Genomic DNA, 13924 nt, shown 5'->3' on the forward strand with positions numbered 1-13924 from the left:
TCAGCATTGAACGCATTGGACTGCCTTAGGGACTCCAACTCTTGATTTTTCCCGCAAGGTTTACTCCCAAAGCCTTCCCCATGAGTGGGTATAGCCGCAAGGCAGTGAGCATTTGAGATCAGAGTTTTCCTTTTCCAAAATGAGCTGCCAGCCATGGCTGGCGAGCCCCATCTGCCTGAAGTGACAGGTTTTAAGGCAATAATAACCTGCCTTTGCTCCTTCTCCTGTCAGTAGAAATGGTTCCACCCAGCTTAGTAGCTAAGCCACACTTGAAGGCCAGGAGCTGAACTTGGTTGTCAGAGGCTATTTGAGGCGCACGCCATTAGGAGCATTTAATAGGCAGTGGGAGATTATCCCCATTACCATCCCCGGTTATACAACTTTAAGGAACTATTAAGTAATCGGGTTCTAAATAACTAATATCACTAACTAATAGCACTCATTGGCTTGCTCTGAGGCTCAGTTTCCCAGTGAAATATAACAAACTTTGTCTCAACAGAGAGCCACCCATAGGAACTTCTAGAACACCAGACACACACTTCCATTAGTTTATGAATATACTAGAGCTTGGGAAATTTATAATACTATTTCAATCAACAGGTACTTTCTTCATCTTAGGAACTTTAAGGACCATAAGACCATAAGGTCATTTGGCCCATCGAGTCTGCTCTGGCATTTCATCATGTCTGCTCCAATTTTCCTCTCAGTCCCAATCTCCTGCCTTCTCTCTGTATCCCATCACGCCACAAACAATCAAGAATCTATCAACCTCTGCCTTATATTTACATAAAAACATGGCCTCCACAGCTGCCTGTGGCAAATAATTCCACTGATTCACCACTCTCTGGTTAAAGAAATTCCTCCTCATCTCCATTGTAAAAGAATGCCCCTGTATTCTAAGGCTGTGTCCTCTGGTCTTAGACTTAGAATGTGTTGAAAGAATAAGTAAATGTAGGAAGGACAACAAAATTCTAGGGGCGTATAGCCCGATGGGAGTTCGGGGAGCTGGGTTAAGCACAATAGGCAGCGATTCAAACAGAGAGAGGAGAAATGGGTTAAAAATTCTATATCTGAATGCACGAAGTGTCAGGAATAAGGCGGATGAGCTTGAAGCCCAGGTGCGAATGGGTAACTATGATGTTGTTGGGGTAACGGAGACATGGCTGCAGGGAGATCAGACCTGGGAAATGAATGTACAAGGGTATACGTGCTATCGTAGGGACAGAAATGTGGGCAGAGGGGGTGGGGTGGCCCTGTTGGTGAGGAATGAGATTCAGTCCTTTGCAAGGGGGGACATAGGGTCAGGAGAAGTAGAATCTGTGTGGATAGAACTGAGGAACAGTAAGGGCAAAAGGACCCAAATGGGTGTTGTCTACAGGCCACCAAACAGTAGCATGGATATTGGGTGCAAGTTGAATAGGGAGTTAACATTGGCATGTGGCAAAGGTAATGTCGCAGTAGTTATGGGGGATTTCAACATGCAGGTGAACTGGGAGTATCAGGTTGGTGCTGGACCACAGGATAGGGAGTTTGTAGAGTGCCTACGGGATGCATTCTTGGAACAACTTGTACGAGAGCCGACCAGGGACAAGACTATTCTGGATTTAATGTTATGTAATGAACAGGATTTGATAAGCGATCTTGCAGTAAAGGAGCTATTAGGAGGTAGTGATCACAATATGATAAGCTTTTATCTGCAATTTGAGAAGGATAAGGGCAGCTCGGAGGTGTCAGTGTTGCAGTTGAACAGGGGAAACTATGGAGCCATGAGAGAGGAGCTGGCCAAAGTTGACTGGACAGATAGCCTAGCAGAAAAGACAGTGGAACAGCAATGGCAGGTTTTCTTGGGAATAATGCACAAGGTGCAAAATCAGTTCATCCCCCGGAGAAGGAAGGATTCAAAGGGGGAAAAGGGGCCTCAGTGGTTGACAAAGGAAGTTAGAGACTGCATAGCATTAAAAAAAAGGAAATATGACAGAGCTAAGGTGAGTGGGAGGACAGATGATTGGGAAGTTTTTAAGGAACAACAGAACTTAACTAAAAAGACAATACGGGGAGAAAAAATGAGGTACGAACGCAAGATAGCCAGGAATATAAAGGAAGATAGCAAAAGCTTTTTTAGGTATGTGAAGAGAAAGAAGATAGTTAAGAACAATGTTGGGCCCTTGAAGAATGAATTGGGTGAAATTGTTATGGGAAACAGAGAAATGGCAGAAGAATTTAATGAGTACTTTAGATCTGTTTTCACTAAGGAAGACACAAGCAATCTCCCAGATGAATGGATGGGCCAAGGACATAGGGTAACAGAGGAAATGAAACAGATTGACATTCGGAAGGAAACGGTGATGAGAAGACTGATGGAACTGAAGGCTGACAAATCCCCAGGTCCAGATGGTCTGCACCCTAGGGTACTAAAGGAGGTGGCCCTGGAAATTGCGGATGCATTGGTAATCATTTTCCAATGTTCCTTAGATTCAGGATCAGTTCCTGAGGATTGGAGAATGGCTAATGTTATCCCACTTTTTAAGAAAGGAGGGAGGGAGAAAACAGAGAACTATCGACCTGTCAGCCTGACATCGGTGGTGGGAAAGATGCTAGAGTCCATTATTAAGGATGAAATAGTGGCATATCTAGATAGCAGTGATAGGATTGGGCCAAGCCAGCATGGATTTACCAAGGGTAACTTGCTTGACTAATCTGTTGGAGTTTTTCGAGGATGTAACCAGGAAGTTAGACAGGGGAGATCCAGTGGATGTAGTGTACCTCGATTTTCAGAAGGCATTTGATAAGGTCCCACATAGAAGATTGGTGGGTAAAATCAAAGCTCAGGGCATCGGGAGGAAGGCATTGTCATGGGTAGAAAACTGGTTGGCAGATAGAAAGCAAAGGGTAGCGGTGAATGGGTGTTTCTCGGAATGGCAGGTGGTGACTAGTGGGGTGCCACAGGGCTTGGTATTGGGACCACAGCTGTTTACCATTTACGTTAACGATTTGGATGAAGGCATAGAAAATAACATCAGCAAATTTGCTGATGATACTAAGCTGGGTGGCAGTGTGACATGTGATGAGGATGTTAGGAGAATTCAGGGTGACTTGGATAGGCTGGGTGAGTGGGCAGATACTTGGCAGATGATGTTTAATGTGAATAAGTGTGAGGTTATCCACTTTAGGAGTAAGAACAGGAAGGCAGATTATTATCTGAAAAGTGTAGAGTTAGGTAAGGGAGTAATACAAAGAGATCTAGGAGTCCATGTTCATCAGTCACTGAAGGTGAATGAGCAAGTGCAGCAGGCAGTGAAGAAGGCTAATGGAATGTTGGCCTTTATTACAAAGGGAATTGAGTACAAGAGCAAGGAAATCCTCTTGCATTTGTACAGAGCCCTGGTGAGACCACACCTGGAGTATTGTGTACAGTTTTGGTCTCCAGGGTTAAGGAAGGACATCCTGGCTGTAGAGGAAGTGCAGCGTAGATTCACGAGGTTAATTCCTGGGATGTCTGGACTGTCTTACGCAGAGAGGTTAGAGAGACTGGGCTTGTACACGCTGGAATTAAGGAGATTGAGAGGGGATCTGATTGAAACATATAAGATTATTAAGGGATTGGACAAGATAGAGGCAGGAAATATGTTCCAGATGCTGGGAGAGTCCAGTACCAGAGGGCATGGTTTGAGAATAAGGGGTAGGTCATTTAGGACAGAGTTAAGGAAAAACTTCTTCTCCCAGAGAGTTGTGGGGGTCTGGAATGCACTGCCTCGGAAGGTAGTGGAGGCCAATTCTCTGGATGCTTTCAAGAAGGAGCTAGATAGGTATCTTATGGATAGGGGAATCAAGGGATATGGGGACAAGGCAGGAACCGGGTATTGATAGGAATTGATCAGCCATGATCTCAAAATGGCGGTGCAGGCTCGAAGGGCCGAATGGTCTACTTCTGCACCTATTGTCTATTGTCTAAAGGAAGCATCCTCTCCACATTCACTCTATCAAGGCCTTTCACCATTCAACAGATTTGAAAGAGGTCACCCCTCATTCTTCTGAATTCCAGTGAATACAGACCCACAACCATCAAACCCTCGTCATGTGACAAGCCATTCAATCCCTCCTCTGAAGGCCCTCCAGTTTCAGCACATCCTTTCTAAGATAAGGGGCCAAAACCTGCTCCCAATACTCCAAGTGGGTCTCGCCAGTGCCTTATAATGTCTCAACACTACATCCTTGCTTTTATATTCTAGTCCTCTTGAAGGAGCGGAGCATTAGAAAGGAAATTATTTGAAGTTTTTTTAAGAGAACTTCCTTTTTCCTTACAACTTATGTCTTTTTTAGGAATAATAGTTAATGCTTTAGCCAAAGGAATTTAAATACTCCCTTTTGGAAGGTCTAAGTGGTTACCAGTGGTAGATTTCCACATTTATCTGGTCACTTATTCATGTACCACTCGTGATCACAAAGGGATTGAATGGATGGAAAAGTCGTGACTGCAAATTGAGAGGCAACTCAAATGTAGTTTGGAAGTTAATCAGCTTTAATCATCCTGACAAAATCGCAATTAATTGTTTAATAAAATTTTTCTGTGTATGAACTATAAATTATTGGAAAAATAAATATAACTATAAATATATGAGAGGTGGCTTGATAGAGGGTGTACAAGATGATAAGAGGCATAGATCAAGTGGATAGCGAAAGACTTTTTCCCAGGGTGGAAATGGCTAATATTAGGGGGCATTCATTGAAAACGATTGGAGGTAAGTATAGGGGGATGTCAGAGACAAGTTCTTTACACAGGGAGTGGTGAGTGTGTGGAATGCCCTGCCAGGGGTGGTGGTAGAGGCAGATACATTAGATGTGTTTAAGAAGCTCTTAGACACATGGATGAGAGAATAAAATAGGGGGCAATGTAGGAGGGAAAAGTTCGATTAATTTTAGAATAGGTTTGAAGTCCAGCACAACATTGTGGGCCGAATAGCCTACACTGTGTAATGCTCTATGCTCCAACTATATTTCATCACTTTTAGTACCACATGAAATGTATTTTAGTTTTACTTAATTTAGCATTTAACTGCTTTGTCCCCTGATGTTGTATCCAATGCTATCGACAGACAGTATAGATTAGACGTCAATGTTAATTCATCCCAGACAGTAGATACTAGCACAATTTTAAACAACGTACGAACATGAAAAGGGCGCATTCTTAATATTTATCATTTCCGTTGCAGTTCCATAAACAGGGGACTCTGAGCTCACTCTTTGTTTTGTTGAAATTTGTGTTTCAATTTTAAGAAAAATGAGTGAATGCAGCTTTTCCATTTGGTTAATACTATAATGGTAACATCAGAAATAGAAGTCACATCTTTAAGTGGAGTCTCCAAAAATAAATGCACCAAATGCGTACTCTAGCCTGATCGGCGGATCACTGAGGAGTTTAAAAGCAGCAATGTGTTTAAAATCGAGTCCACCCTTCAGCCATTCCACAGGAAAGTGAGAAATGACTCCTTTTCCCTTGCTTGGAGTGTTGGTAAAATAATGCCATTTAGCACATAAGAAACTGACATCAATCACAATCCATCCCCAACAATAAATAACAACACAGAGATATTTAATAGCACCAATTTTGATTGTGATTTCTGGTCTTGATCACAATTTTCCAGTTTCTTGTTCTTTCAGTGCTTGACTTTCACTTTCAAGTGAGAGCTTTCAAGTGAAAGATGAAAATAACTAATTTTAAAATATTATAGCTCTAAACATCTTTATGGATGACAATTATAGAGAAAGTGTACTATTGAAAGATTGGTAAATAATGACTCCATTCACTCTCTTTATTTTCCATCTTGTCATGATGCATTTATTTTCTGTTTGACCCCTGACCCTTCCTGCTTTTAGGCCATATTCTCATTTCATATGACATGCCAATTGTATTTTGTTCCTTCACCCAATTCATCTACTCTCTGTCACGCTCTCTGCCTTTTCCCCTGTATCTGCTTCTAACTAGGATGCATCTAATATACCAGCACTACTTTAATGATTCAAAGTCCATAATGTGACACGTTGACGTGGCTACGGAACCTCTCTGAGGCCCTTACCATTTCTAACTTTACTAATTTTAAAAGATATTGCAAAAGCTTAAGGGAAGTAGTGAACAAGGTGGGTGTTTATTTTTGTTATCCTTTTCTGGGTTTGCACCAGGTCCCAAGTTGGAATGAGATCGCTACAAATAGCTGTACGGATAGCACTTGATATAGACACCTTTCCAGGACTTCATTATGCTGAAGGACGCACCTGGCTTGAGAAGTGTTATCTCCAGCTCAAGGTATCACCCGTTGCTGGCTCCTGCCTCTCAGTGCCAATTCCAGTCATTTCTAACGTTGAAGATTTAGAGAATCGGGAATAAACAAGTGGCTGTGTTGCATCGTAACGCTTTTGCTGGGTATCTCCAGCAACCCGGGTTGGACCTTGACCTCTGGTATTGCCTGCGTGGAGTCTGCACTTTCTCCATCACTGCGAAGTTGTCGACCCCCCGTGCCAGTGAATGGTAGAATCTGGGGGGGGGGGGCACTCGATGGCAAGGCGGGGAGAGTAAAATGGCAATGGTGTAAATGGGTCAGCGTGAACTTGGTGGACCACACGACCTGTTTCCATGCCGCGTCTCTCTGAGATTTTATACAAAGTCCTGTCTCCGGTATTGTCGCCTGGTGCCTAATTCTGCGCATTTCATTTTGAGGTCGACTGATGCCAAACTTGCGCCACCAGAAGTTTTGATTCCCTCTTCTCTAACCTAAAGACTATTTCAAGTTCAGCCCTGTTCGTGCTTCCCACTTTTTTCCCGACATCCCTACTGTATTAAGTCTTTGAATATTCAATGATAAAATTAATTTTCTACACCGTAAGTGTGATTATTCTCATAAATGTCCAATAGAAAGGATCATTGTTCGTCTTTTTAAAAATCCATTTCTTAAAAGAGTGGATGCGGAGAGGATGTGTCCATAACGATGGAATCTGGGACCAGAGGGCACAGCCTCAGAATACAAGGACGGCCCTTTAGAAAAGAGAGGAAGAATGACTTCTTTAGCCAGAGGTGGTGAATCTGTAAAATTCATTGCCACAGACAGCTGTGGAAACCAAGTAATTGGGTATATTTAAAACTGAGGTTCTTGATAAGTAAGCAATTCGAAGGTTATTACAGAGAGATGGCAGGAGAATGGAGTTGAGAGGGGTAATAAATCAGCCATGATGGAATAGCTGAGCAGACTCGATGGGCCAAATGGCCTGATTATGCTCCTGTGTTTTATGCTCTTATGGAATTAATCTAATTTGTCAAAATAGAGCACTAATATTGAGGTGTAGTGTAGACTCGGTTTCAGCGCAATATCCGCTAACATATTAACACATTTGTTTATATAATTCGTAAACTGTTCAACTATTTGCGGAACAAGAAGTGCGAAAAAAATCATCCCTATAACAAGAAATCAAACTTATTGTTTAAAAAAGCGTTTTGTACCCGGTGGTGTTTCGGCAGCACGTCTCCAAGATGTTGATGGCCATAAATCTCAGATTAACCCGCCTGCTGTTCCGAACAGAAGGAGAAATAACAATTGCTCTGAATTTTGATTATTTTCTGGAGAAGGGGCAAAGGATTTGAACAGGATTTTAGATGCTCAGGCCCGTACTTGAGTGTCATTGACCCATTACGAGAGTTTGGAAATCCATTTTAAACCCGCATTAACTTTCTCCTGATTGTTACCGCGCGTTACACCGTATTTAGGACCTTGTTCAGTAATAACATTGTTCCATCGTAATCAAGCGTAGATGGGCTGGGTTGATCAACCTCGCCTGGGCTATAATCCGGCGATTCTCTCACAGCAGGGTGCATAGGATAGTACACATCAAGGGGCTTAGAGACATATTTTGAATTTAAAGCATCTTATTAAATGGAATAGAAATTGTAAACGGGAGCGAGGGTTTTTTTTAAATTTTAAAACTTTTGCAGCCAATGTATCAAGCACTACCCATCAATTGACTGATGTGTTATAAATAATGGCCAAGAGGATTTTTTTTTGAATGGAAGACTTTTGGTTAAAGTGAATCCTACAGGTGTGGAGAAATTAGTCATTACCGCTACTCCCAAACCTGCCCCTGTTTTCACTCCTTTTGACTGCTGTTCATTTAAAAACTGATCGTTAACCGCAATGGGATTTTAATATTAACGAGATTTATTTGACTGATTAACGGGAAAGGGACAATATGGTTCCCGATAGCTAAACTTTAAACCAGCGCAGATCGATTTTTTTAAAAAAAGAATAGATATTTAGTGATCTCAATCTTGAGTTTTAAATTAGCTTTAACTTTATTTCTGCTAATAAAACGTCAAGAAAAGGGATTGTCTGGATTTAGACGTGTACTGAGCTCCGCTGTCATGATAATGTTCAAATCGTTTTTGTAAGGAAAACTAAACGAGTGATGATTATTAAATCAAATCCGGTAAATTAATAACAAACAAGTAAATTAACCTAATAAATAGCGAAAGAGAGAGAGCAACAATCAAACAGGGAGATTGGCTAAAGGCTGCGTAAGTACCGCATCCCACTCGGCCTCCTGAGTCAATAACATTTACAAAAGGTCACACGTTGGCTCCGCAGGCCCCTCCACCCCGCTCTGGTTTATGCGCAGGGTGGGAGATGTTCACTTTTACATCGTAAATTCCAGACAGCGTCCGGAGTGGCATGTGCCGGCAGCATCGGGCTGCTTGTTCCTTTCCATGTCATGCAGTGAAAGTTTGATTATGATTAAAGCGCAAACGTGGCGAGCGCTCTGTGGTTTCAATATTACATTATTCATGGCGAAATGAGAACGTCCGCCTGTTGAACTAAGGTAATATATTTGCAGCAGAATGGCAAGATCTCGAGCGTTGCTGCATTCATAAATCGTTGTCTGTATGGAGCAGCTTCCAAACTGACGCTACGGGCTTTCTCCGAACAGTTGTCCCCGAGGCCTTTTGCTTGGATACCCTAAATTGTGCGGATTAGTCTCCCCGGTGATGGTGGGGTCACACTGGTTTGCAAGGTAGCAACGATAAATCGGGCTGTTATAGCAATTGCCCTAAATTCCTCTAGCCTTGCAGTGAAAATATTGGACTTGTCGGTGTTAAATTATGCGATATCTGCCCCCATTAAAGTTGATGAAGACGAATGGGTATCTGTCCCGCTATCTCCATTCCAAGTCCTGTCTCATTTAGGATGCAGTACTCAGATATTAGAATGTATGGTCGTTACTGACAGTGCGGAGGTTTTCCCGGGCCACCGCAGAATGCGGAGATTGTCTGGACTTGTTAGAACAAACGGGTGGAAACTGATTTTTAAAAATATTCAACCCGCGTATGAATGCAGAAGAAATTGCCCTCTACTGCTTTTCCTCAGTCCTGGCAGATATTCCTATTCTTTACACCTATACAAGCTGCAGTATTTAAATAATGTCTAATGGTGTTTAAACGAACACATTAGCTACCTCCAGTAAAATTAGATGAAGTGAAATTGTTGAACCTATACAGAACTCAAATTCTGCCCAAACCACATTTCCTTCCATCTCTAATTCGTGAAAGATAATTACGTGTAGATACTCTCTCCAAATAACTTGAGACTTAAGGGTTGATTAAATCAAGTTGCAATTTAATTGCGCTGTATTCCCGCATGTTAAACTCTGGTTTACCCCAGTTTCCAACACCATGACTGTCACTAAATCTGCCTCCGAAACCATCGTTCTGTTAGACGGCCAGAATACAAAAACAGAAGTCAGCAGTGTATCCAAATTAGCCCCCACCCCCCACAGTATTATCACCAATCAGGTTTTCTAAAGCTGCTCTACAGCTGTAGTTAAATATATCGAACTCTTGTTTATTTCGCCATTTCCACATTGCCACGGCATTGTTTAACCCAACGAGTGCAAATGCCAGGAGCTGAAAGCCCAGTCGTCAGGTGCATCAGCTCCAACTATCCATAAACTGGGAACAGCCAGTGCACTCTGTCAACACAAACAAGAGATTTAAAGCCATTAATAATTCCCTGCCACTTACTGATGTCACCACCTGTGCAGAGACGTATGAAAACCTCTATTACAAATTCTATCTTAAAATGAAGAAGCTTTAATAGTTAAGAACAACAAAATTACGAAGGCCCTATTATTGTTAGAACAACAATCCTCCACGGATTGGTCTATACTATAGGCACGTGCTTCCCGGCCCCAGGAGAACACTTTCACCAGCGACCTTTCCTACCGGAAGAGGCCAACTACGATCCAAATTTTAAAACACAACCGAAATGTAAATTAAAATTACAAATAGTTAATCGCAACCTAGAATGCTAATAAATGTTTTATTTCGCTCATCTGAGGTTGTTGAGAATATGTCGACTGAATTTTTATATTGCAGATTAAGTTCAAAACATGATATTGGGTTTGAAACACTTCTTGGAAAGAAGGTTAAATTTTAAACAAAAACTTGTATCCGCTACCTTTCGACAACGACACGATGTAGCTTCATTATCCACAGAATTTGTTTGCCCCCCCCCCCCCCCCCCCACATCTCTTTTTGGATCTGATTTATAAAGTACTGAATGCTAGCGAATCACGTTCAGGCTATGGCATTTCTGGGACATCGCCTCAATGGAAACCCGTCCTTCTAAGGAAAAGGAGGTTGAATCTTTGCCCCCATCTCCAACTGTGGAATCCAAACATTAAGTAATAAAGCAGCCGGTGTTATTACCAACCATCTGCCTGACAATGGTTTCTCGCAGCAACTGCATGGCTTCTGAAGGAAGTATGCACGCTTCGTTCAATATGGTCGTGATTGGAAATCAGCGGTAAAATAGCTACCAGTCAGAAGGTCCATTCCTACACGAAAACTTGTCCAAATTCTAAAGAGTTACAAATAAAATAACCGCCTAAACTACACGATGGTCGCTGCCATATTATCTCCAGATCACGGAATCCGTAACAGTTGCGTTATCGTCCTAAGCAGCGTACCAGAGTTAACACCTGCATTGTACAGAACGCGGTCTTGTGGAATCAAAATCGGACAAATCTGATCCCTCATACGAAAGTTTTAAAGAGCGATATTTTTAAAAAAAATTCTTTTTGGCGCTTTAACGGTTTGGGGAAAGCTATAGACAATGTCATAAATAGTCATGAACTAAAATAACGATGGACACAATGCACGGATAATTATACGTATTTAATATATTTAAATATTCAGTAACAAACACAGTTGAGAACGTACATTTGGAACCACTATATAAAAGCTAACAGTTAAGAAAATAAGTTGTGTAGAAAAGGGATTGCATTTAATTTAACAGTTGTCAGCTTCACACGGGTCTGTGTATGGGTACCAGAATCGAATAACCAAATTCCATTTAAGATCGTATAAAATAAACGAACACATTTTACATTTGTTTGGAAAACGAAAGTCGATCTGAAGTACTAAAAACGGAGCATTTAACTTACTAAAACAAACACGGAACGTCAAAATAGATAACGAAAGTATACATTATCACGTAGTTTTTTTATAAATAAATAAAACGAATAAATTATAAAATGTATTCATTTAGCAATACATATATTCAAACAGTAAAATTATATGCAACAAACTCATCATTTACGAAGGGGGGAAACAACGTGGAAAGCGTCGAAAAATTAAGGCATTTACATCATCTTACTGAAATATCCGGGTCAGCAATCCAAGGCATTTGTGGCTAATCTAAAGGAATGTTCTAATACCGGCTTTGTTCAGACAATTGACCGTCTCAAGTGTCCAGCAAGTCACAAAGCTACATTAAAGCTGTTTATTGTTTTTGGACCTAAAGGTGCGGACCGAGATGAGCGTCTGGTACACCAGGCTTGTTGTAGGAGGGATGAAGCGATGAAACCAGTTCATTTGAGCACGGGCTGGGTAAAGAGTGGTCTGATGATGAGGATGATGATAAAGGCACGGTTTGTCGCCCCCTCTCCATGTACTAACAGGCCGGGCGCACTGGTACCTGGAGCAAGATTACTTGCCTGTTCTCTGACGGGTGGCATTTGTTGATGTGCCTGGTGAGTCCGGGCGAGCTGTAGAAAGTGGCCGCGCAATACTTGCAGGGGAAAACCTCGGTGGCATGCAGGCGGAGGTGGCGCTCCTGGCCACCCTTACTGGCCAAGTTCTCCCCGCAGAGCTGGCACTCAGGGCCCGGCGGCAGCTTGTCGGGGGGTGGCGGCGGCTCGGCTCGGTGAGCCAGCAGGTGCTTCCTCAGGTAAGCCTGGCGCTTGAACCTCTTGCCGCAGCGGCAGCATTCACAGTGGCCGCCGTCTTCGGAGCCGCAATCGGCGAGCGCCGAGCTAGGCTCGGGGCTGTCCCGCTCGGCTTCGGGCCCGGGCCCAGACCGGGGCTCCGCTCCGACGTCTGCTTTGGGCTGGTGCGGGGGTCGGGGCTTGTGCCAACGGCGGTGCGACGCCAGGTTAGCCGGGCAGCTGAAGACCTTGTCGCACTCGGGGCAGCGGTAGTCGACCCGCACGATGCGGGAGCACTTATGCTGGGCCAGTGCGAACGGGTCGGCGTACTCCTCCTTGCAGAGCTGGCAGATGAATTCGCCCAGACGGCGGCCAGGTCCCAGTCCTTGGCCAGGGCCTCCGCCCATGCGGCCCGCCTTGCCCTCGCCCTCGGGCGGCGCCTCTTTGATCCGTAGCCCCAGCACCGGCGAGGTTGTCACCTCATCTTCAAAGGCCAGCTTCCTCGCCGCCTTGGCCCGGCGGGCCGCTGCTCCCGCCCCCATCGGTGGCTTGTTCCTGCGCTCGGCCGCTTTGGTGGCGCCCCCTGCCCGGGGAGACGGCGAGGAGGCGCCGCCGCCTCCACCTCCATCACCTCCTCCTCCACCGCCGCTGCAGCCCAACTCGGCGCCGCCCGGGGCCGCCAACAGCAACATGCGGTCCAGGGCGTTGAAAGTGGCCGCCGGTCCTGGGAATGACTCGGCGGTAACCGGGGAGCCCAGGCTCACTGTCCGCTGGCCGTACAGGCGTTCTCTGCTGACGGGTCGAGCCGGGCTGGACAGCGGTTGCCCGGGACAGCCCGGCTCCAGCCGGCCAAACACCTGCGCTCCACCCGGCTCCGGGGCGGCTCCTCCCCCCGCCCCCTGGGGCAGAGGCGGGTCCGCCGGCGGCTGCTGTACCGGCGGCTCGGCGGCATCGTGGCAGCGGATGCGATAGGAGATGGGCGTGGATCTCCGGCTCCTCTTCACCAGGAATCCTCGCGGCATCGTTGGGGAGAGCGGGCGTGTGACGAGAAATAATTGTTTTAAAAAAGCAAATTTGAGTAAGCAGAAGGCACTTGACATCAAATAAATAGATAAATGCACTGTGAACGCCAGTTAGGAGCTCCCGTCGCCCCGCACTATGTGCCCGGCCGAGCCCGCTGCGTGTGTGGCATGGCGCCAGACCACCGCCAGCCTTCCCCGCTGCTACTGCCGGTACTCGGGGATCCGGCTCTCGGATCTAGCCTCTTCCCTTGCTTCGCTCCCGCCGCTCCCTTTAAAGGCGGCCCCGCTCCCATTGTCCTTGCCCGCCTGGCCGAGCGGCCGGGCAGCCAATCACAGGCGCGGCTGACTCGAGTTTAGCCAATGGGGAGCTGAGTTTCTTCAACCTCTTTCCCCCCCCCCCCTCTCGGGCCGTGCAGCGGCTCGGGAGGGGCTGGGAGCCGATGTGTTTAATTCTGAGTGTGCATATGTGAGTGAAGGGCAGAAGGGATGGGTTGGATTAATTGCCATCTCATCCCTCCCCCCTCGGATTATATACCAAAGTGCGAGGGGCAGAGTACTCCCAGCTGATAGGGATCCCGAAACTTTACAATAGAACCAATGTTTTCCCCTCCCCACCTGCCTTCTTATAAATCGCAGAGTGCAGAATTACCCGTCCGTGA

The 13924-nt window shown here is 44.9% G+C and overlaps 1 protein-coding gene across 1 annotated transcript; it reads right to left on the reverse strand.

Annotated features, from left to right (window-relative positions):
- Window positions 1-11197: 11197 nt before the first annotated feature.
- insm1a (insulinoma-associated 1a) lies at window positions 11198-13701 on the reverse strand. The gene has a single exon (XM_073051383.1). It carries the CDS (start codon window positions 13341-13343, stop codon window positions 11991-11993), a length of 1353 nt encoding a protein of 450 aa, XP_072907484.1. The 5' UTR covers window positions 13344-13701; the 3' UTR covers window positions 11198-11990.
- Between the last annotated feature and the right edge of the window lie 223 nt (window positions 13702-13924).

This window comes from Hemitrygon akajei, chromosome 7, assembly GCF_048418815.1.
Source record: "Hemitrygon akajei chromosome 7, sHemAka1.3, whole genome shotgun sequence".
Classification (NCBI taxonomy): Eukaryota; Metazoa; Chordata; class Chondrichthyes; order Myliobatiformes; family Dasyatidae; genus Hemitrygon; species Hemitrygon akajei.